The 23,843-nt window shown below is 38.8% G+C and overlaps 2 protein-coding genes across 4 annotated transcripts in view; one reads left to right on the top strand and one right to left on the bottom strand.

Moving 5' to 3' along the window:
* The window catches only part of klf8 (Kruppel like factor 8), a 100,760-nt gene that overhangs the window by 56,920 nt on the left and 19,997 nt on the right, over positions 1 to 23,843 (top strand). For both annotated transcript variants that reach the window (XM_062048925.1, XM_062048924.1), the window contains exon 2: positions 2,146 to 2,439. In XM_062048925.1, the coding sequence (XP_061904909.1) occupies positions 2,146 to 2,439 (294 nt within the window). The remainder of the gene's footprint in view (positions 1 to 2,145; positions 2,440 to 23,843) is intronic.
* The window catches only part of rbm41 (RNA binding motif protein 41), an 88,254-nt gene that overhangs the window by 62,803 nt on the left and 1,608 nt on the right, over positions 1 to 23,843 (bottom strand). For both annotated transcript variants that reach the window (XM_062048920.1, XM_062048919.1), the window contains exons 2-3: positions 16,246 to 16,467; positions 8,853 to 8,923 (exon numbers count right to left, since the gene is read on the bottom strand). In XM_062048920.1, coding sequence (XP_061904904.1) covers positions 8,853 to 8,923; positions 16,246 to 16,353 — 179 coding nt within the window. In that variant the 5' untranslated portion in view covers positions 16,354 to 16,467. The remainder of the gene's footprint in view (positions 1 to 8,852; positions 8,924 to 16,245; positions 16,468 to 23,843) is intronic.

Genomic DNA, 23,843 nt, shown 5'->3' with positions numbered 1-23,843 from the left:
TTTTTAACCTATTTTTAGAGCAATTTCATGTCAAAAATCTTCGGGTGAAAGTTCTTACATAAAAGGTGCTGTAAAAATATTGCATTGATTCATTAAGAAAATACTTTGTGGTGCAAAATCTGGATTTTTTAAAAGTTTTTGAACAGTTTTTATGGACATTGTATTGACATTGTTGACGTAAACCAAATGTGGCTATCATTCTTGTATGAAACAATAATATTACAGTTTTTAAAATATTGCATTCATTTATTTACAAACACTAGTTTAAATAATGTAGATTTTGGTTCAAGTCTGGATGAATAATTATTTTTTCCACCAACTTTTTAAACAGACAATCGCAATTTTCTTGCACATTGTATGTTAAAAGCAAGTTTGTCTGTCGTTCTTGTATGAGTTGTACAAATAAAATATACAGTACAGGCCAAAAGTTTGGACACACCTTCTCATTCAATGCATTTTCTTTATTTTCATGACTATTTACATTGTAGATTGTCACTGAAGGCATCAAAACTATGAATGAACACATGTGGAGTTATGTACCTAACAAAAAAAGGTGACATAACTGAAAACATGTTTTATATTCTAGTTTCTTCAAAATAGCCACCCTTTGCTCTGATTACTGCTTTGCACACTCTTGGCATTCTCTCGATGAGCTTCAAGAGGTAGTCACCTGAAAAGGTTTTCACTTCACATGTGTCATAGCTTTGATGCCTTGAGTGACAATCTACAATGTAAATAGTCATGAAAATAAAGAAAATGCATTGAAATGAGAAGGTGTGTCCAAACTGTTGGCCTGTACTGTATATAAACACATTTTTAAATTACAAAAATAAATAAAAAAATTAAAACATACTAGTCATAAATGTAGATTTTGGCAAATGGGGATAACAGATTTTTTTTTTAACCTTTTAAAAAATAATATCGATAACAAATGGTTATGTTATGTACTGATGTGGCTCAATTTTGGTTGTAGTTCTCATATGATAAAAACATTGCATTTATTTATTTAAAAAAACCCAACTAATAATAAATAATGTAGATTTTGGTGCAAGTCTAAATCAATATGGATTTTTTTTACAACCTTTTTAAACAGATGTTGATCGCAATTTTTAAGTACATTGTAAGTATTTTACTAATATGGCGCACATTTGGCTGTAGTTTGGGTGTGAGTAAATAAATACAATATAAATAATATTAAAAAGTGACAATAATTGAAAAAATATATTTTAGTGCAATCTGGATAAATATATATATATATTTTTCTAACTTTCTTAACTGATTTTATAGCTAATTATTTCGTGTATTTTATGTCTGTGAAGCACTATGGGCTGCATTTCTTCCAAAAAAGGTCTTCTAAAAATATTCTATCATGTATCACATCGCATTTATTATAGTTTATTGGATCATCTTAAAAATATTAATAATCACAAATGCAATACTTTTGAAAAGCCAAACTTGATTCCCCCTGTTATTTCGGTGTGAATATGAATATAATCATATGGACAAAATATATACATCAAAAAAGTATTCACCTATTTGTTGCAACAAATTCCAATCGAGTTGTTTTGACCTTTGAAACATCACCAAACCCCGCACATTTACTTTTTTTTGTAACTTTTTGAAGAAATCATTTTTCAGGAGTAAAAAAACGTGGATATGTCAATGTGTGTGTGTGTGTGTGTGTGTGATAGGACAAAAAAAAAAAAAAAAAAGGCCACTCCCCACACCTCTTGTGCGTGTGTTTGTGTGCGTGGGGCCTTCCAGAAAAGGGTGTGTCCGCCCGCCTGCCGCTGAAAGGGAGGGAGGGGTCATTTCACGACTACTCCTCCCTGTTCGCTCTCTCGCTCAGTTATTTCTCCCCAGCTCTTCATTCCCTCAGTGGCAGTGCTCAGGATTAGGCCCTTTTTTGTTTTACTTTGTGCTGCTTTTTACTTAGTTTCTTGAACTGTTTGTGCGTGTTGACCCCCCCACCCCTCTACTTCAACACATTGATTCTGGGGAGGGGCTTCTGTATAGCTGATAGAGGTAATTCACTCCCCCATTTTTGCAACTTTTTCTACCTTACATCCCCCACCCCTTCCCTCCTTGTGACCGCTCCTTCCACGCCTCCTCTCACTTCCTTCTCCTCCATCTTCTCTCCTTTAGTGCCAGTCCACCCCTAAGCAGAGGAGGAGCGGCGCCCACAAGAAGCAGAGGACACCGGCCACCAAGCAGAGCGCCTTGACGCAGCAACCGCCGCCGCCCTCGCCGCCGTCTCCGGCGCGGGAGGAAGAGGAGAGAGAGGAGAACGCGGAGCCCACGGCCGGGCCTCGGGCGGGGGAGGAGGAAGGCGGAAGCGAGGCAGAAAGAGGAGAAGAAGAAAAAGAGGAGGTGGAGGAGGCGGGGACAGACATGCCTTCGGTTCAGATCAAATCAGAGCCAGAGGAGATGGAGTGCACGGTGAGCAGGGGGCGGGGCTAAACACACTAAAGTGTGGGTTGGTGGGTGTGGCCAGGCGGGTGTGGCACTCGCCCATCATGCTTGGACTTGCAAGTGCTTTCACATGAAAACATTGTAGCTAGCGTCAATTAATCAAACAGTTTTTGCACTCTTGCAATGTTCCACCCTTCAAGTCTTCTAACGCTAAAAGAAGCTATAATTTCAACGTCTTTCAGTCGTCCCTCGAAGAGATCGAGCTAGGTCACCATATTCCGATGTTTATCCGATAAAGGGCATTTCAATTTTATTCATACAATTTGCTGGGTTTCTACATAAAATCAAATATTATTTCAACGTCTTGTAGCGTCTCTCGAAACAATCAAGCTAGGCCAATATCTTTCGATGTTTAGCACATAAAATGCATTTCAATTCCATATAGCTGATCTCTATGTAAAATTACCTATTAAATCAACGTACTTAGCGTCCGATAAACGATCGGGCTCGGTCAACATCTTCTGTTATACATCCGATAAAAGGCATTTAAAATGTATTTATGTTTTGAATGATCTCTACGCAAAAGAATCTTCTACTAAGTTAACATGTTTTAGCGTCCCTAAAAACAATCAGGCTAGGACACCATATTCCGATGTTTATCCGATAAAAGGCACTTTAATTTTATTCATACAATTTTTTGGGTTTCTACATGAAATAAAATATTATTTCAACGTCTTTTAGCGTCCCTCGAAGCAAACAAGCTAGCCCAACATCTTTCGATGTTTAGCAAATAAAACGCATTTCAATTCTATTTATACATTTTATTCGATCTCTATGTAAAATAACCCATTAAATCAACATATTTAGCGTCCGAAAAAAGATCTGGCTCGGTCAGCATCTTCTGATATATATCCGATAAAAGGCAATTCAATTGTATTTAAATGTTTTGAATGATCTCTACGCAAAATAATCTTCTACTAAGTTAACGTCTTTTGGCGTCCCTAAAAACAATAAGGCTATGTCAACATCTTCCGATGTATAGCCAATAAGAAGCATTTTAATTTTATTTCTACATTTTGCGGGATCTTTACATAAAAATAAGATATTATTTCATCGTCCCTCAAAGTGATCGGGCTAGGTCAACATCTTCCGAAGCAATAAAGCTAGGTCCACATCTTTCGAAGTTTAGCAAATAAAACGCATTTCAATTCTATTTATACATTTTATGGAATCTCTATGTAAAATAACCTATTAAATCAACGTATTTAGCGTCCGATAAACGATCGGGCTTGGTCTACATCGTCTGTTATATATCCGATTTATATGTTTTTCATGATCTCTACATAAAATAATCTACTAAGATAACGCCTTTCAGCGTCTCTAAAAACAATCAAGCTAGGTCAACATATTTCGATGTTTAGCAAATAAAACGCATTTCAATTAAATTTATACATTTTATGGGATCTCAATGCAAAATAACCTATGAAATCAACGTATTTAGCGTCTGATAAAGGATCAGGCTCGGTCAACATCTTCTGATATATATCCGATACAAGGCATTTAAATTGTATTTATATGTTTTTAATGATCTCTACGTAAAATAATCTTCTACTAAGTTAACGTCTTTTAGCGTCCCTAAAAACAATCAGGCTATGTCAACATCTTCCGATGTATAGCCAATAAGAAACATTTTAATTTTATTTATACATTTTGCGGGATCTTTACGTAAAAAAAGATATTATTTTATCGTCCCTCGAAGCAATCAAGCTAGGTCCACATCTTCCGATGTTTAGCAAATAAAATGCATTTCAATTTTATTCCTACATTTTGCGGCAGCTCTTCGTAAAATAAGCTATTGAATTAACATATTTGGCATCCCTCAAAGCGAGTGGGCTCGGTCAACATTTTCTGATGTATATGTGATAAAAAGCATTTTCATTTTATTTATACATTTTGAAGGCTCTCTTTATAAATAAATCTACTAAGGCGTACCTAAAAACGACCAGGCTTTGTCAACCTCTACCGATTTATAGCCAATAAAAAGCATTTTAATTTCATGTATACATTTTGCCGGATATCTACCTTAAAATAAGATATTATTTTAACGTCCTTTAACGTCTCGCAAAGCAACCGGTCAATGTCAACATCTTCTGATATATAGCCAATAAAAAACTGTAATTTCATTCATACAATTTGCGGGGTTTCTACATAAAAGAAGCTATAAATTCAACGTCTCTTAGCTTCCTCCGAAGCCATCAAGCTAGGTCAACATTTTCCAAAGTATAGTCAATAAAAATCATTCCAATTGAATTCATACAATTTGCGGGGTTTCTATGTAAAATAAGCTATCAATTCAACGTCTTTCAGCCACCTTAAAGCGATCGGGCTAGGTCAAAATCTTCCAATAATTAGCCAATAAAATGCATCTTAATTTCAATTATACATTTTGCCAGATTCCTCCGTAAAAGAAGCTATTATTTCAACATACTTGGCGGCCCACAAATTGATCAGTCTAGTTCAACATCTTCTGATGTATAGCCAATAAAACACATTTTAATCCTTTTTATACATTTTGCGGTGTCTCTGCGTAAAAGAAGCTGTTGCTTCATTGTTTCTCCAAAAGACGGATCCTAAACCAACAACATAGACTCTCTTTCACCAGTTGGGCCAGGTCAACGTCTTCCGGTGTACAGTACAGGCCAAAAGTTTGGACACACCTTCTCATTTTAATGCGTTTTTTTTAATTTTCAAGACTATTTGCATTGTAGATTGTTACTGAAGGCATCACAACTATGACACCTGTGAAGTGAAAACCCTTTCAGTTGACTACCTCTTGAAGCTCATCGATAGAATGCCAAGAGTGTGCAAAGCTGTAATCAGAGCAAAGGGTGGCTATTTTGAAGAAACTAGAATATAAAACATGTTTTCAGTTGTTTCACCTTTTTTTGTTAAGTACATAACTCCACATGTGTTCATTCGTAGTTTTGATGCCTTCAGTGACAATCTACAATGTAAATAGTCATGAAAATAAAGAAAACACATTGAATGAGAAGGTGTGTCCAAACTTTTGGCCTGTACTGTATATATATCAGATAAAATTCCATTAGTCTCTCGTAATTTCCAATGCCATGGAAACAGGAGTACAGAACATTAGAGGACATTATCTTTTTCCCAAAAATATGATTAAAATCTAGTGTCAGGCATTGGCAAGAGTTGGCCTCTAATTACAACCTGTCTTAAAGACAACACCCTCAATTCATCGTCACCTCCCTGCACCTTTCTGCTTACCACCCTGTTGCCGCACCTCTCTTCCAAAAGCACCCTGTCCTCCCCGGTGCCAACTTATCAACATCATTATTAAGATAACTGCTCACACATTTTTTTCCACATGACCGCCTTCAGTACCGTTCAAGGAGTAGTGTCTCAACTTGTCTGTGACATACAAACACGGCGGTTTCAGCGCTTCATGGTAACAACAGAGCGTATTCGGGATGTCAATGATACGGAAAGTAAACAATTCCCGACTTCCTGTCAAAAAGTGGCACACTATAGGCGGTCCTCCATGTGTCCCACAATGTTGTGTGGTGGCAGGATTTTGCATTTGGTAGTAAGACCTAACCACAGAAGCCATTCTCCGATGGTCATTCCTCTTTGTTTTTGTCTTTTAGCATGGGTTCAACTAATCGGTCTCGTGGACTACCCACAATGTTGTGTGGTGACATCGTGACAGTATTTTGTGTGACGGTGTGTTTTCGATGGACACACCCTGTTTAGCTGGAATTGTTCTGATCGAGTGTTTCATTGCCAAGGAAGCGTTTCTTAAATTTTTTTGTTTGATCCATTAAGCCATCTTTCAAGAAATGGTAAATGGGTTATACTTGTATAGCGCTTTTCTACCTTCAAGGTACTCAAAGCGCTTTGACACTATTTCCACATTCACACACACATTCACACACTGATGGTGGGAGCTGCCATGCAAGGCCCTAACCACGACCAATCAGGAGCAAGGGTGAAGTGTCTTGCTCAAGGACACAACGGACGTGACGAGGTTGGTAGAAAGTGGGGATTGAACCACGAACCCTCAGATTGCTGGCACGGCCACTCTCCCAATAGCGCCACGCCGTCCCCAAGAAACAATTTAATACTAGTCTTATATCTGTGGATAAATATTACACCTTTGACGAACCACTATTAAAATCTAGAGGTCTTTTGTTGGTCAATATTACATTTGTAATATGTTACACTTCTGGCCTCTTGAGCTCCAAGACACACACCACTTTGTTTCAATGAGCCCATACAGTCAGAAGAGTTCCCCAGGGCTCACTACTATGCCCCTTTTTTCATTTACTCTATGACATACTACAGAAATCATATGACCGAGATACCGTGAAATCTGGTATGCAACACTGGAGACGTTTGTCAGACCGAATGTGCTGAAAAGGCGCTTTTGTAATTGTTTGGGAAATGGTCACAAGGTCAAAGGACTATACGACAGTAATGGCCGTCCACCTGCTATGACAAAATAAACACCTCTTATTTTGAAGACGAGGAATTTGGTGCGTTCACATGACCGCAAGTGTAGGAGTGGTTCGGGGGAAGGGGTCCCCGGAGTGTTGTGTTGTGGCACGGTTGAGTTTGGGCTAGTGAAGGGCGAGGCGGTGGGGGTTGGGTGGAGTAGCGTTGCGTAAGGGATCATTAAGCAGTGTGTTCCAATGTGTTAGCCACGCCCTTGCGGCTGGCTGCCTTGCTGGCTGGACCAGAAGGGAGTAGAGTTTCCTGTCCAAAGATAAAAAGTCCCCAGGAAGCAGATCCTCTCGGTGGGCACCATTGCCTTGCACTCTTGTCTTTACAAATTGTGGATTTTTAGATAGGGTCAAATTTGTCTTTTTTCGTAAATACCGAAGACCCCAATTATGTCTCCCGAAGGATGCAACATTTTATTGCTGCCTGTCTATTTTCTTGCTTTCCTCATTCTCCTCTTGGATTCAATTTGTCTTCTGAACTTTTTAAGTAAGAATAAAATACAGGGGAAGCACATACTTGCAGCCCTCAGTCTCCTCTAGGATAAACATTGGCTTTTTTAACTTTGTAAGAAAAAAAGTAAATAAGAGACTGCCTTGTTTTTCTATATTGTTGTTGCTTGTTAGCATATCTCTTTCTGACTTTCATGCTGCCCGCAGTCTCCTCTCTAATAAAACTTGCCTTCCTAACTTTTGTTTGCTATTGTTGCTTGGTAGCGTGTCTTGTTATGACATTCTTGCTGCCTTTGGGTGCCCCGTTATAACATATTTTCTCTTAACTTCTAAGATATATACAGGAGTCACTCTTTCTTTTTTAGTTGTTTGTTAGCGTGTCGTGGTCTGACATTTTCGCTGCCCTCAGTCTCTTCTCTGAGAAAATTTGCCTTTTTAACTCTGTAAGAAATAGGCCAATACAAGACTACCTTGTTCTTCAGCAATTAAAACAAACAACAAAACACCAAATGTAACTTCCTTTAAAAAGAAAAGAAGCATTTTGTGATGTTTACAAAGCTGCACACTAGTATATTGACTATTGATTAACTCCTGGCAGTTTTAGCACTCAAATAGATTCAATGTATAGAATTTTATCATTGATTATTTCTTAACATGTTAGCTTTCTAATAAATTGTATGTTTAATCTTATGATACCTCAGCGTTGGTGCTTGTCTGTGTGTATGTGTGCGGTTTTCGATTGTTAAAGTGCCTTTTTTTAATGCATTGCAAATTTCGGCTGCTTTAAAAGGTACTTTAATTGATTCCGAAGTTATATTTCACACAACTTTGTCTCACTCTTGTTAGCTAGCTAGCAAGGTACAAGCTAACACTCTTACTGAGGTTGAGACCGCATCCTCCCTCCAGACGTTCGACATCATGCCTTACTTTAAACTTTTTTTTCGAATTTTGCCTATGGTTTACAATCATTATGAAAGACACTTTTTTGATTGATTGAAACTTTTATTATTAGATTGCACATTTCAGTACATATTCCGTACAATTGACCACTAAATGGTAACACCCGAAAAAGTTTTTTAACTTGTTTAAGTCGGGGTCCACGTAATCAATTCATGGTAAAACGACAGACACGACGACAGATCTTTTTTTTTTTTTTTTTTTACGCATTGTAAATATTAAATAAACGTAAATCAAAGTTTGCTTTCAGCGAAGCCAATATTGCGCCCATAAAATCAGATAAATAACCATTTAAAAAGCGTCAGCAATACTCAATTTACATTTCGTGACTTGAATATTAACCAAGTATTAGTGATATTGTTATTATAAGCGCTAAGGCAGACAAACTATTTAAAGCGGCGACGTAATCACTACCGTGTCTCCCTATGTTTGCATCATTGAGTGGTTTGCTGCTTCCTCGCTTCCCTGCTCCCTGTAGGTTTATTGTAGATCATAAATCATGCATCTTACCTGAAAAGTAGATGGCTGAGAATAGAATCCGACAAGTTGGGACACTTTGACCACCATATGGGACCCTGGAACTGGTGAGAACGACACGAAAAGCGCGTTTATTTTGAGCCATTTTTCATCTGAATGGGAATATATGAACATCCCAGCAGTCAGCATCCTAATGACAATCAATCAATCAATCAATCAAGGTTTATTTGTATAGCACCTTACAACATCACAAAGGTGCACAAAATGTTTTACAGGACAATTAAGTTAAAAGCAAGTAAAACCACACGTTTTAAAACAGTAATAATAAATACTTATAGCATTTGTTTGTTAAAAACCAATTTAAGCAAATATGTTTTTAGTTGAGATTTAAAAGCTTCTAGCTCCGTGATGGCTCGCAACTCAGGTGGGAGGGAGTTCCATAACTTGGGTGCGGATGCGGAAAAAGAACGATCATCCTATTTTTTAAAGTCTAGTCCTTGGTACTTTCAAAGATGTGTGTAAAGATGAGCGCATATTCCTTGGTGTGTGGCGAACAGTTAAAATATCAGCCAAGTATGCTGGGGCCAGACTATTGATGGCCTTCAAAACAACAAGAAGGACTCACTGTACAATGACAGCAGACATTGTACAGTAAGTGATGTTTTATTATGTTCGTTGGCTCTTATGAAGTCCACAGTGAGTAATAATCAGTGATGAAGGAAAAAAAAAAGCAAACGCGTTGTGTTTTTGAGATTAATGCGATGCGTATGCTTAAAATAATCAAAATATGTAAATATTAAATGTTATTATAAATGTGCCTCTTACTACATTACACTTATACTTACATCATGTAAATAAAACCTTAATGGAGGTGTTTGGATGTTTTTTAGGGGCTTTATAAGCAGAATGATCTAATGTATTTAATATTTAGAATGCATTAAAAAAAATAAATCCATCGTCATGTCTTTCATAATGATTTTGAACGATACGCAAAATTCCCCCCAAAAAGTGCAGTTACCCTTTAAATCAGGGGTGTCAAAGTCATTTTAGCTCAGGGGCCGCATGGAGGAAAATCTATTACCAAAATTATGGCACGATAACTTAAAAATAAAGACAACTCCAGGTTGTTTTCTTTGTTTTACTTTGGCCAAAAATAGAACAGGCACATTATGAAAACGTACAAATCACAAATAATCTTCTGGACAAAACACTTCAAGTTTGTTGAAAATTCTGAGGAAATTGGCGCAGTTTCAAAAACACAACGAGCTTAGACTTCGTCTCAGTGTATCTACAAAGCCAGGGTTGAACTTTAAGTCACAGTCCCTCTGGGATTGAACAAAAAACACAACAAGTAAACTCTTCTAGGTTTGAAATACCTCCTTTGTCATGTCCACGTATCAATCCAGAGCTATAAAAAGGTATAAACCGTCTGCTTGCCTAACAGAATTGCTATTGTGACATCCAGTGGACACATTTAGAACAGCAGTTTCTTTGAAAAAAAAAAAAAAGCAGCTCATTTTAATACTTGGCAAACTCATCACGTGGGCCGGATATACCTCAGATATACCTATTGAACAGGTTAAAAAGGCTAAACTGCTTGGTGTGCTATTAGACAGTCAACCGTCATGGTCCGATCATCCATCCATTTTCTACCGCTTGTCCCTTTTGGGGTCACGGGGGCTGCTGGAGCCTATCTCAGCTGCAATCGGGCGGAAGGCGGGGTACACTCTGGACATGTCGCCACCTTATCGCAGGGCCAACACAGATAGACAGACAACATTCACACACTAGGGCCAATTTAGTGTTGCCAATCAACCTATCCCCAGGTGCATGTCTTTGGAGGTGGGAGGAAGCCGGAGTACCCGCAGGGAACCCACGCAGTCACGGGGAGAACATGCAAACTCCACACAGAAAGATCCCGAGCGCAGGATCGAACCCAGGACTTTTGTATTGTGAGGCAGACGCACTAACCGTGCCGCCCTGGTCCGATCATATTGATGGTATTTTAATGAAAATGGGAAGCGGTTTAGCCATGGTCAGGAAGTGCTCCACCTACTTGACATCCTCAACAAAGGGTCAAGTCATACAGTCCTTGGTTTTCTGTCATCTTCATTACTGTCCTATAATATGGTCCGCTACGACTAAGTCTGACCTGAACAAACTGCAACTTGTTCAGAACAGAGCAGCTAGACTGGTACTAAAATGTTCTTTGCGCACTAATATTTCATATATGCATTCTCGCCTGTCCTGGTTATCTGTTGAACAAAATATGCATTGTAGTCTCCTTATGTTCTTTAGAACGATCATGTTAGATCAATCACCAGATTGCTTTTACAAACAGTTTTTAAAATCAACTAACACACATATTCATGACACTAAGGAATACCAGCAATGGCTATTTTGCACTTCCTGCTCCCAGGACTAATCTCCTCAAACATACAGTCATGTATAGATATAAATCATTCTGGAATCGGTTGCCATCTCACATTAATCTTTTACAAAGTAAATTGTCATTCAAGACAGCTTTGAATATACACCTATTGCAGCTGCCCACACGACATTCATTTTTAATACTTGGTTTAACTAGCTTTTTTATCTTATGTTGTACTTTTCTTTTGTACAATGTTTGGTAATGTATGTATTCTTTGTATTTTTTTATTTTGTATGCTCCTATATCAGGGGTGGGCAATTAATTTTTACCGGGGGCCGCATGAGCAACCCGAGCACTGCTTGAGGGCCACATCCACAATATTTCAATTCAATTTTGCTCAATATTATTTTTGATATATACCGTAAGATAAATAATAATAATAATAATAATAATAATAATAATAATAATAGTAATACTTCAACATAGTGTGTGTAACAGCATTCCATGACTAATATAAATAAATTAACATTAATAATAAATGACAGTAAAATAAGCACACATATGACTGAGGAGTCATAGTGTAACTTTGTGTGGTGTTTGAGTTGTCCGACTTTTTGTGTGGCCATAAACGCACCAGTGGCTTAGTGGTATGCGTGTTGGTGACAGATGACAAGTTGCTTTTGGCCTGGTTTGTACGGCAGAAAATGACTAGTTTTTCCAGATAGAAGTGTTTTATTAATGTTTTTGGTGTGGTTATGTCCGAATATAAACAGTTTTGCTCAATAAAGTGATGGATATAATTCCTGTCCTCGAAGCATCTCGATAGACGTTACAATAATTGAACGGTGTTCAATTGAACGGTGTTGACGAACACCGTTAGGGCCGCTTGTTGTCACTGTCACTCAAAGTTGCATTGCAAAATTACATAGAATAAATATGTTTATTTTGTTTAGAATTCAGATGGGATTTGATTTGGTGCGCGGCATATATTTGCTGCGCGCAGCGGACGCTTGAGCAGTGCGCAATTGCGCAGGCGCGCACCTTAGAGGGAACGTTGCTTGGCAGTCCATGTCTTGTTGAAAACACGCCATTCCTCATCAACTTTTCTCTTTTTAGCGTCTCGGGTGTAAAGCGTGCATCACTTGTCGCTGCATGTGCACCTTCACTCGCAGGTTACACACGCCCATAAATAATACTTTTCAAAATAAAAGCAGCACAGTTGTATTGCGCGCACGACATAGATGTTTTTTCAACTTTATTTTGTAATTTGCGATTGCAGCTGTTCACATTCACTCACAATCACGCACACGCATACGTCCACACGGAAGTAATACAAATAACGATTTTCAAAACAAAAGCAGCACCGTTGTATTGCACACTCGACATAGATACTTTTTTAAAATGTATTTTGTAATTTATAATTGGCCTCACGCGGGCCGGACAGGGACGCACAAAGGGCCGGATGCAGCCCGCGGGCCGCAGAATGCCCAGGTCTGTCCTATATGGTAACCTGACTCTCGCCAGACCCTTGTAGTTCGCTGAGCTCCACACAAGGGTCTGGGCTCGAAGGCATTGCAAACTCCTTCAAGATAGCAAAAAATAATGAACCAATCAGGATCGCCGGGCGGGATTTCATATATGTGACGTAGCGCCAAAGCGACTGTTTGATTCAAACAACAATGGCGGCACGCGTGTGCTGACATTGATTTGGTATTGCAACTGTTTTGTCGAATCTATCGAATAATAATTATTTAAAAGATGAACAGAGAACGGTTTTGAAGGCCTTTATTGGTGGCAAGGATGTTTTTGGTTCTTCTTCCGACCGGGTTTGGATTTCCCAGCGTCGCTCTCATCAGCGTCACGGGTCGATTTCCATGCGAGTGGTTGAAGTAGCACGTCATTCAAGATAACGGACAGGTGGTTTATCCAATCACATACAATGATTTTTTTTACAAGGCCCCGCCTTCTGAAATACATCTCCTATTGAGAACTCCTAGATCAGTGATTCTTAACCTGGGTTCGATCGAACCCTAGGGGTTCGGTGAGTCGGGCTCAGGGGTTCGGCAGAGGTCAAGACACACCCGACTCATCGTGTAAATAAAAACTTCTCCCTATCGGCGTATTACGGATACGGCAACAGCAGAAGTCACACTGATTTGCAGGTGTGTAATTTGTTGTGAGTTTATGCACTGTGTTGGTTTTGTTCTTTGAACAAGGTGATGTTCATGCACGGTTCATTTTATGCACCAGTAGAAAAACATGGTAATACTTTAGTAGGGGGAACATCCATCCATCCATTTTCTACCGCTTATTCCCTTTGGGGTCACGGGGGGTGCTGGAGCCTATCTCAGCTACAATCGGGCGGAAGGCGGGGTACACCCTGGACAAGTCGCCACCTCATCGCAGGGCCAACACAGATAGACAGACAACATTCACACTCACATTCACACACTAGGCCAATTTAGTGTTGCCAATCAACCTATCCCCAGGTGCATGTCTTTGGAGTATTTACCATTAATTAGTTGCTTATTAACATGCAAATTAGTAACATATTGGCTCTTAACTAGTCATTATTAAGTACTTATTAATGCCTTATTCAGCATTTGGCCTTATTATAACCCTAACCCTCTAACCCTGGACCTAACCAAATAACTCTAAATTAAGTCTTTGTTACTTAGTATATGTTCCCCATACTAAAGTGTTACCAAAAACATATAACTTTGTCTTGAATTTGAAAAAAAACATTTTATTTTTCACTAAAGAAGGGTTCGGTGAATGCGCATATGAAACTGGTGGGGTTCGGTACCTCCAACAAGGTTAAGAACCACTGTCCTAGATCCTTGTGTGGAGCTCAGCGAACTACAAGGATCTGGCAAGAGTCAGGTTACCTATATGGACCCCAGGAAGTCTAGCGGCGTCAGCTAATGGGGATCCATTCAATAAACAATAAAACCTGTTCGCGGGCTTGATCCGGCCCGCAGGCCGTAGGTTTGACACCCCTGCTTTAAATGCTCGCGTATCACAGATGTGCTGCCATAAAAAACAAGGTCCGCTTTGCAAAATGAGCAAGGTATTCATGTCTTCAGCAAAAAATAGGAGGAAATGTCGTGATGACGTCACGACTATTGTCGACAAATATAATTGTCGGCGACCAATTGGACTGTCGACAATGTCGACTAATGGTGGCACCCCTCGTACAAGGCAGTGTGTTTTTTTCCAGTATTACGCGGAACGAGTCATACCGAGTCATACCAAAGACTATAAAAATGTGACCCATTACCTCCCTGCTTGACACTCAGCATCAAGGGTTGGTTAAATCACCCAAAATGATTCCTGGGCGCGGCGACAGCGGCTGCTCACTGCTCCCCTCACCTCCCAGGGGGTGATCAAGGGTGATGGGTCAAATGCAGAGAATAATTTCGCCGCACCTAGTGTGTGTGTGTGTGACAATCATGGGTACTTCTAACTTTAACTTGAACTATTTTGAAGTGGCGGGACCGAGCAGGTGGAAAAGCAACCGTGCACACCCCAGTCTTGTATTTGTGCTATCAAACCCTGGTTTAGCAAGTAAAGAAGAGCTCATCGAACCGGCTGCATTAGCCTCGTTAAACCCGCGTTGAGGGGTCAGAGGTCACCCCCCCCCCGCGGCCTTGCGGCAGTACTGTACAGCGACGGTCTTTCACCTCTTCTTCCTCGCTCTTTCAAACTCGCACACTCTCCCCGTCTCCTCCTCCCCTTCTCTCGCTCTCGCCCTAATAGGATATGTCGAAGGGAGGCTGTGCTTCCGCTCGGCGCGCCGTCGCCATGACAACCGCGGCTCTGCTGGCGGGAGTTGCCCAAAAGACTGCCTGAAAGACCCTCCCCCTTTCCCACCCTCCCTCCTCCACCTTTCCATCTCGCCCTGCACCTCCCCTCCCCACCCTCTCTTTTTCTAACTCGCCACTTCAGCCAAAGACACACACACACACACACACACACACACTGAATACCGACCAGCATAGCAAACTGAATAGCTCTGTAATCTCTCTCTCTCTCTAGCACAAACACACAATAAGGCCTTGTGTGTGTGTGTGTGTGTGTGTCACTGATGTATGCACACAAACAAGTCCTCCAGCAAACAAGAGCAGTCATGCACAACAAGACAACAGGCCACAACACACACACACACACACACACATGCGTGTGCGTGTTTGTGTCATGAGAGGTTAGAGGCCTCGCACTTTAGCCAGGAGCTAGCATGTTGTGTGTGCGCTAAAGCGACTCAAACCGTGGCGAGGGCAGAGCGCGCAGGCAAAACACAAAAAAAAGGAAAAGATTAGGCAGAAATTGCAGCCGACGCCTTTGCTGTTGCGGGGCGATGACGTCATCGCTCGCTTCCAGGAAGTGGCGTCACCCTTTGTGGCAGTTTTACGTGCGCGTGTATGTTTGGCTCGAGCCGCAGTATTGACGCACACTTGTTGACAATGATTTAGTGTGGTCCCTCTAACTTTTTACACCAAGTACCACCTCAAAAATAGTGGACTTTAAAGGGGGACTGCACTTTTTAAAACATTTTGCCTATCGTTTACAAACATTGTGAGAGACAATAAGAAAAAAAGTTTTTTGTTTTTTTTTTGCATTCTACCTCGTTCTTGATGGCTAGCAATGCAGCTAATAGGAGAAATCAATTGTACCTCTAAATCATTTTCAAAATGCGTTCAAAAAACGTCAACAATACTTCATTTACGTTCTGTAACCTGTACAATAACCAAGCTGTAGCGACATTGTTATTGTAAGAGCGAATACTAAGGAACTCTTTTTCTAGCGTAGTAACACATCGGCGTGCTTAGCCGTAAAAGCTAGTTATGGCAAGAGAAAAGCTAGCTTCTGCGTTTGAGTTTGTAATACACAACACAATGCGATAGGACACCAATCTGTACTGACTGAAAAACATGAACAATCATGTTACAATCATATTGTTTATACACAGCTAGCCAGACAGCGTATGTACTGTAGTTGTATTAACAGGCATGACGTGCTGCGTGTATCATGATCAATATTTAAAGTGTGACTCACTCGATCGACAGTTGTGCGTTTGGTCCAGCTGGCCACGGATGTTTTTTCCCGGTTTATTTGGGTGAGCACTCCATTTGTGTCGAAATAGCTTGGCTCCAGATTCCACATTTGTAGCCTTGTGTCACGCCGACCTCACTCTCTCGACTTCCGTCTGCTCCAAAGTCTCTCACTCTGCCTCCATGCTGGCTTCTAGAAGCAGCAGTTCATCCTCTGTATATTCAGCTTCAAAACGATAAAAAATAGTCATATTAGTTGTTTGTTACCAAGTCTGCCATGATTACACACAAGCATTTGTATCCGGAAGTAGGAACACACATTTGTTGCCATAAGTCAGAAGTGCGCTGCTATGGAAACGGAAATCAATGCACGAAATAAATCCGTCCCGGATATCATTGTAATCACATAACAGGTAATATTGAACATATTACACATTATGAACGTGTCTGTTAATACATTTTATGTATATGTATATATATATATATATATATATATACATATATATATATACTTGCAGTGTGTATATAAAAGGTTGATGGAGGGTTTTGAAGTTGTTTTAGAGGGTTTTGAAGGTAACTACCATTAGCCGCATCTTCCAAGCGTTTTTTTAATCTTCTTTAATATCCTAAAAAAAAAAAGTGTTCTTGTCTCGCATAATAATTGTCAGCGATAGGCAAAATTCCAAAAAGTGCAGTACCTCGGTTTTTGCTGGTGATCCATTCAAGGAGGTCCGGCGAAGACCAAATTGTACAAAAATCGATGCAATTTTTTCCCCACAAAAATTAACACAATAAATATTAAGACAAAACCCATTTTATGGAGCCTAATTATAGTTTTGTATGCATAAAACGATGCAAAAATACATATAAATGTATCTTTCCACTTTGGCGTTTTACTGATTACCCTTTTTGGGGAAGATGGCGATGAGTGGCGAGGGAGGAGGGACCAGGAGTGCAACGCGGACGCCATCGATTCTCCGAATTCTTTCATGCATTCAGAAGTGATTCTTGACCTTTTTTGTAATGACTGGTGTCATATCTAAAAACGCACAAACCCCGCAGCACTTTACAGCACGGCACGTCACACTGTCGTGATTTAGCAACCCCAAAATTTACGCAAAAAAAATAAATAATAAACTTTTAAAAGGGGTGGCGCATGGCCGGAGGAAGACTGAATTTAGATGAGGATCTGTAAATTTGGAAAAAGTGGTGTTACATTGTTCACATTACACACGGCCTCAGTGGAAGAATCAAAAAACGTAACGTAAACACAACCCATGACCACTTTCCGCCCAATTCTGTTACATTTTGTCACAATTTATGGTCATTTCAGCGCTGCTAAAAATGTCAAATGTTTACTAATTGCTGTTTAGTTTTTGTGCTGAATCTCCCTAAATTCTTGTTAGAACATGTTCTATGCGCTTCCCTTGGTTTCATTAACATGAGGTGGAGCGGTTGACTTTCAGGGTAGAGTCCATGCGCCCTATGTGGGCGCGGACAAGCACGTTGCTAAGCAGCCAGGGAATCAACACTGCTAAGTCTTGATTAGGCAACGTCATTGTTGAGCTGGGCCGTGCTTTGCTAACAGGTGGGTGGTGAGCCAGGCCGAGAGGGTGGGGGCGCTACACGGGGTGTGGTGCGCTATGGGAGGGGCGGCCTGCTATGTGGTTTATATGGAAGCCAGCTGTTGGTTTAGTTTTTTTTTTATATATATCAACCGTGTCCATCGTCACACTCGGCTGAACTAGATGTTCCTACAAGTCACGTAAAGCGCCCGCCTGGATCCGTCATTGACAATCACGTGTTTGGCGTTGGAGTTCATCTTCCTCCCATTCTTCCTCAGCCTTCCGCGGCAACATACAGTGTTTTTCTCGCCTCCTGACCTATTGATTTGCTCCTGTAGCAAGAAAACAGCTATGACAGGAGCTGAAAACCAATGAGTTTTTGCACTCTGCAGCAGCCCCGGCTGTGTGAATACTGTTGTACTATCGCCCATGGAGTAATACTGCATTGCAACATTCACGCATGAGGTTTTATTTGGCAAGGAACGGTAACTTAAGTGTGTGTTTACAAATAACCCCTGGGACTTTTTGCAACCAATCATCTAGGAGAATAAAAATAAATTGTAATAAAATTGAATTAAAGAAATATTAAAGGATAAAATACATCTAAATTTTTTAATCTAAAAAAAAAAAAATCACTAATAAAAATATTAGTAAATTGTACAATAACAACTATAATAACAATATTAAACATACAATTGAAAATAATAATGTACAGAATACTGAATTGTACTAAAAAAATATATATATATTTTCTTAAATCTAAAAAAAAAATCACAAATAAAAATATCAAACATCCATTCGAACATAATAGTGCACAGAATGATGAATTGTACAATACCAACTAAAATCTGCACCAAAAAACTCAATAAGATATTTTTTTAAACCCAAAAAAATGTTTTAAAATCAGATACAAATATATTAAACATATAATAGAACATATTAAATTGTACAATAACGACTAAAATCTGCACCAAAAAACTCAATAAAATAATTTTTTGAATCTGAAAAAAAATCACAAATAACAATATTAAACATAGAATGTAAAATGATAATGTACAGAATATTTAATTGTACAATAACAAATAAAATCTGCACTAAAAATATATATATTAAATATTTTCTGAAATCTAAAAAAAAATCCCAAATAAGAATATCAAACATATATTCGAACATAATAGTGTACAGAATATTGAATTGTACAATAGTTAAAATCTGCTCCAAAAAACTCAATACACATTTTTTTTAATGTAAAGAAATAAAATAAAATCAGATATAAATATATTAAACATACAATATAACATAATAGTGTAGAGAATATTGAATCGTACAATAACTAAAATCTGCACCAAAAAACTAAATAAAATATATATTTTTAAATCTAAAATATATCACAAATAAAAATATCAAGCATACAATAGAACATAATAATATACAGACTATTTAATTGTTCAATAACAACTAAAATGTAAAGCGTCTTTGAGTGCTCTGAAAAGCGCTATACTAAATAAAATGTAGTATTATTATTAAAATCTGCACCATAAAACTCAATACAATAAATTTTCTCTTTTTCATCTGAAAAACAAAATCACAAATAACAATATTAAACATACAATTGAAAATAATAATGTACAGAATATTGAATTGTACAAAATCTGCACTAAAAAAATCAATTAAATATTTTCTTAAATAAAAAAATAAAAAATCACAAATAAAAAATATTAAACATACAATAGAACATAATAGTGTAGAGAATACAATAACTAAAATATGTACCAAAAAACTCAATAAAATATATATTTTTTACATCTAAAATATATCACAAATAAAAATATCCAACATCCAATAGAACATAATAGTATACAGACTATTTAATTGTACAATAACAACTAAAATCTGCACCAAAAAAACTAATACAAATATTTTTTTAAATCTAAAAAGAAAATCACAAATAAAAGTATTAATCATACACTGGAACATAATAGTGTCCAGATGACAGAATATTGAATTGTACAATAACAACTAAAATCTGCACCAAAAAACTAAACAAAATAATGTTTTAGATAAATAAAAAAATCACAAATAACAATATCAAACATACTATAGGTGGATTGCAATCACGTGACCTGGAGGCACATCCGGGGACTTCTGTGTTTCAGGCGATGGTTTAGATCCCCATTAGGCTACTGTTTATTTACCTGCATCAGTGCAGATTTGTTAAGTTAAGTTAAAGTACCAATGATTGTCACACGCACACTAGGTGTGGCGAAATTATTCTCTGCATTTGACCCATCACCCTTGATCACCCCCTGGGAGGTGAGGGGAGTAGTGGGCAGCAGCGGTGGCTGCGCCCCGGAATCATTTTTGGTGATTTTACCCCCAATTCCAACCCTTGATGCTGAGCAGCGAGGTAATGGGTCCCATTTTTATAGTCTTTGGTATGACTCGGCCGGGGTTTGAACTCACAACGAATGAATTTATACAGTCTTAAGAAAAACATTTTTTTAAATTATTTAAACCATTTATCATCACCAAGACGTTACTGCTACCTCACTTGATACTTGTGGTATATAGAGAAGAAAAGATTGGAGGCACATCATGTCTTTACATCTGAGGGGTCCACAAATTAAGCATTAATCCGTGAAGGACAAAATTGGACTAATTAACATATTTGATTGACATAACGATTGCTGTGCTGCTGTGATCGTGACGCTAATGAAAACAAGGATGATAAGTTTGTTTGCAGTTGATTTTTGCTACAAATATTAGTTTAATCTACAATTCATGTCTGCAGTTGTTTTTATGATGTGAAGTATATTTTAGATAGATAGTACTTTATTGATTCCTTCAGCAGAGTTCCCTCAGGAAAATTAAAATTATTTTGTCTCATTTTTGCGAGCGATACCAAGATTCAGTACACTACCGTTCAAAAGTTTGGGGTCACATTGAAATGTCCTTATTTTTGAAGGAAAAGCACTGTACTTTTCAATGAAGATAACTTTAAACTAGTCTTAACTTTAAAGAAATACACTCTATACATTGCTAATGTGGTAAATGACTATTCTAGCTGCAAATGTCTGGTTTTTGGTGCAATATCTACATAGGTGTATAGAGGCCCATTTCCAGCAACTATCACTCCAGTGTTCTAATGGTACAATGTGTTTGCTCATTGGCTCAGAAGGCTAATTGATGATTAGAAAACCCTTGTGCAATCATGTTCACACATCTGAAAACAGTTTAGCTCGTTACAGAAGCTACAAAACTGACCTTCCTTTGAGCAGATTGAGTTTCTGGAGCATCACATTTGTGGGGTCAATGAAACACTCAAAATGGCCAGAAAAAGAGAACTTTCATCTGAAACTCGACAGTCTATTCTTGCTCTTAGAAATGAAGGCTATTCCACAAAAATGTTTGGGTGACCCCAAACTTTTGAACGGTAGTGTATATGCTGTTGAGCATACGAGTGGTTTATTCATCTAGTTCATTAATACTATCAAGGATATTTTCTTGATGCCAACAAATACCAACAAACGCTACAATGTGGTCATTTGTGTCGAGTAAAGCACTTGGCTTTCCTGCACAACAACAACAAAGCTTATAGTTTCTGTTATGAAAATGGACAATGAAAATATGGTGGATTGGACCAACAATCACAATATTTATTACCAGGACTTAACACAACGTTAGTTTATTTGTACAAGCAGGTCTTCGTAGTTATATTTAGGCATAGCAACCACAAAAGAACACAAACTAATGTGATCTATTGTCCTTTCTTTACGTGTAGTTCTGCTCACAAACACTACTAATAGAGTAGAGAATGAAGTCGATTGCATCACAGAAAGTTTCTCAAAAAAATCAAATGTTCAAACAAACATTTTACAAAGTGGTCCGATTGTATTGCACAAGATGATAAAAGTGATATTTTAAGAACCATTTTCTTAGACGCACATGAGCCACTTCTTTTTGGACTATATGAAAGCTATTTCCTATCTCTATTTGAACGACTGGAACGCCCAAGATCAAAACAGCAATACGGCATTTTCTGGTCAAACTCTGCACTCACTCTCACTTGTTTTAATCCTACGCTCAAGCCGCTTGGCCATCGTGTGAATTAAGCCGCGAAGAAATAAAACGGATGTGACGTCCTATGCAACCTTCCATAATAGTGTACAAAATATTGAATTGTACAATAACTAAAATCTTCACCAAAAAACTCAATAAAATATTTTTTGAAATAGAAAGTCTTCAGTCAATCAAACTATTTACAATAGAAAGTCTGATAATAACTATAAACGTTAAATAATAATGATCATACAGGAAAATAGAGTTCATTAAAATTTTATAAGTATCACCAAAAATACAAAATACAAATTGTTATAAATTATTTTAACTTGTTTTTTTTTGTTTGTTTTTTTAATTTGCAAGTAATTAATGAAATGTGTTTTGTAGGGTTAAAATAATAATGATAATATAAAGAAAATGTCAATGTCTCAATCAAACAATAAGATAAAAAGGTCTATTGTAGAATAATAATAATCTGGTTAATTCATGCTTTTGTGCTGTGATTGTTCACTGAAACTATTTAATTGACACCGATTTTCCCGGGTTGAGCAGGTGATCTTAAAGAGACAGGAGTTCAAATCAGGTTTGGATGTCAAATGTTATGGAACTGGGTTAGGTAGTTCCATTAAACAAACGAACGGTGCATTGCAAACATCATCTAAATGTTGTTTTGGAGTTTTTATGGTGGACGTTGCATCGTGTTTCCTGCCGTTGGCCTCCATTCAAGCCAAGTCGGAGACAGCATGAATTAATTGCGAGGCAAAGACAGGGTGACCCATTTTATGGCGGCGTTGTTGAACTGTGAAGTGCAGGCAGGAAAGAACAGATTGAACGCCGCCGCCTCCGCCACTGCACCTCATCTTAATTGAAGGAATAAAGGAGAGGAAAATTCTTTGGAAGTGAAACAAACGTAGGCCGCCGCTGAGAGGGCGAGGCTGGCGCGGGGTGTGGTTGATGCAGTGAGTGAGAGAGGCTTGGGGGAGGTGTGGAAAGGTGAGAGAGGGGTGTGGTGTGTTGCTGGACAGACAGATGGAAAGATGGGAGGGGAAGGGTGTTGGCGGGCGGGGAAGGAACGCGGAATCGGCGGATAGCTCCTAGTTTCCATGGCGACGCAAAGGCCTTTCCCGCCCACTCTGTCTCCCCGATGCCTCTCTGCCTCACCCACTCCCTCACCTCTTTCCACGCTAATTTTCCCTCATAATCACCAGCGCTGTCATCTGTCACAGCTTTCCTTTCTCCAAAAGGTCCTTAAAGCAAACTAAAGTGTGCTCTTGTAGCCGCGCTTCTTTTACGCAGGATCGCGTGTGTTGCAACCTCCATGTTTGCAGCCCAGCCTCCAGCAGAAACTGCGCCACCCGATAAAAAAAGGGCGTAGCGCAGGCTCCGCCCTCTCCTTCTCGCCCAGAGCCAAGCCACGCTCAACTGAACTGGACTCAGGCCAGCTCTTCTCCTGGAATGGAGATGGCTGCTGCTCCCTCTTGCTTTTTTACCCCCACCCACCCGCCACCACCATCAAGCCTTTTTCTTTCCTTCTTTCGTGCTCTTTCCCGTCTTTATCTTCTATGCCTGCATCCCACACAGCGGCCATTGTTTCCCTTCGAGCGACACGCACAAAAACCAAGGCTAGGCATCCAAAAACCTGATGCATGTTGGAAAAAAAAAACAATATTTACACGAGGAATGATGAGTGTTAGTGGGGGTGTTGACACGTTTATATTAAACTTGAGGATTAAGCGATACGTCACATTGCATCATATGTTCGTAGTACAGCAGTAGTTTTGTATACTGCTGTACACTATATATTATATGGGTGAATGTGGAAATAGTGTCAAAGCGCTTTGAGTTCCTTAAAAAAAGGTATAAATGCGCTATACAAGTACAACCCATTTACCATTTACCATATACGTCAGCTCAAACTGCAGTTTTCAGGTCCTTGTGCTGTCAGTATTTTACGATAAAAAGTACTCTTTAAGGAAAA

Source organism: Entelurus aequoreus, linkage group LG05, assembly GCF_033978785.1.
Source record: "Entelurus aequoreus isolate RoL-2023_Sb linkage group LG05, RoL_Eaeq_v1.1, whole genome shotgun sequence".
NCBI lineage: Eukaryota > Metazoa > Chordata > Actinopteri > Syngnathiformes > Syngnathidae > Entelurus > Entelurus aequoreus.
This window is presented reverse-complemented; position numbering and strand designations above follow the sequence as displayed.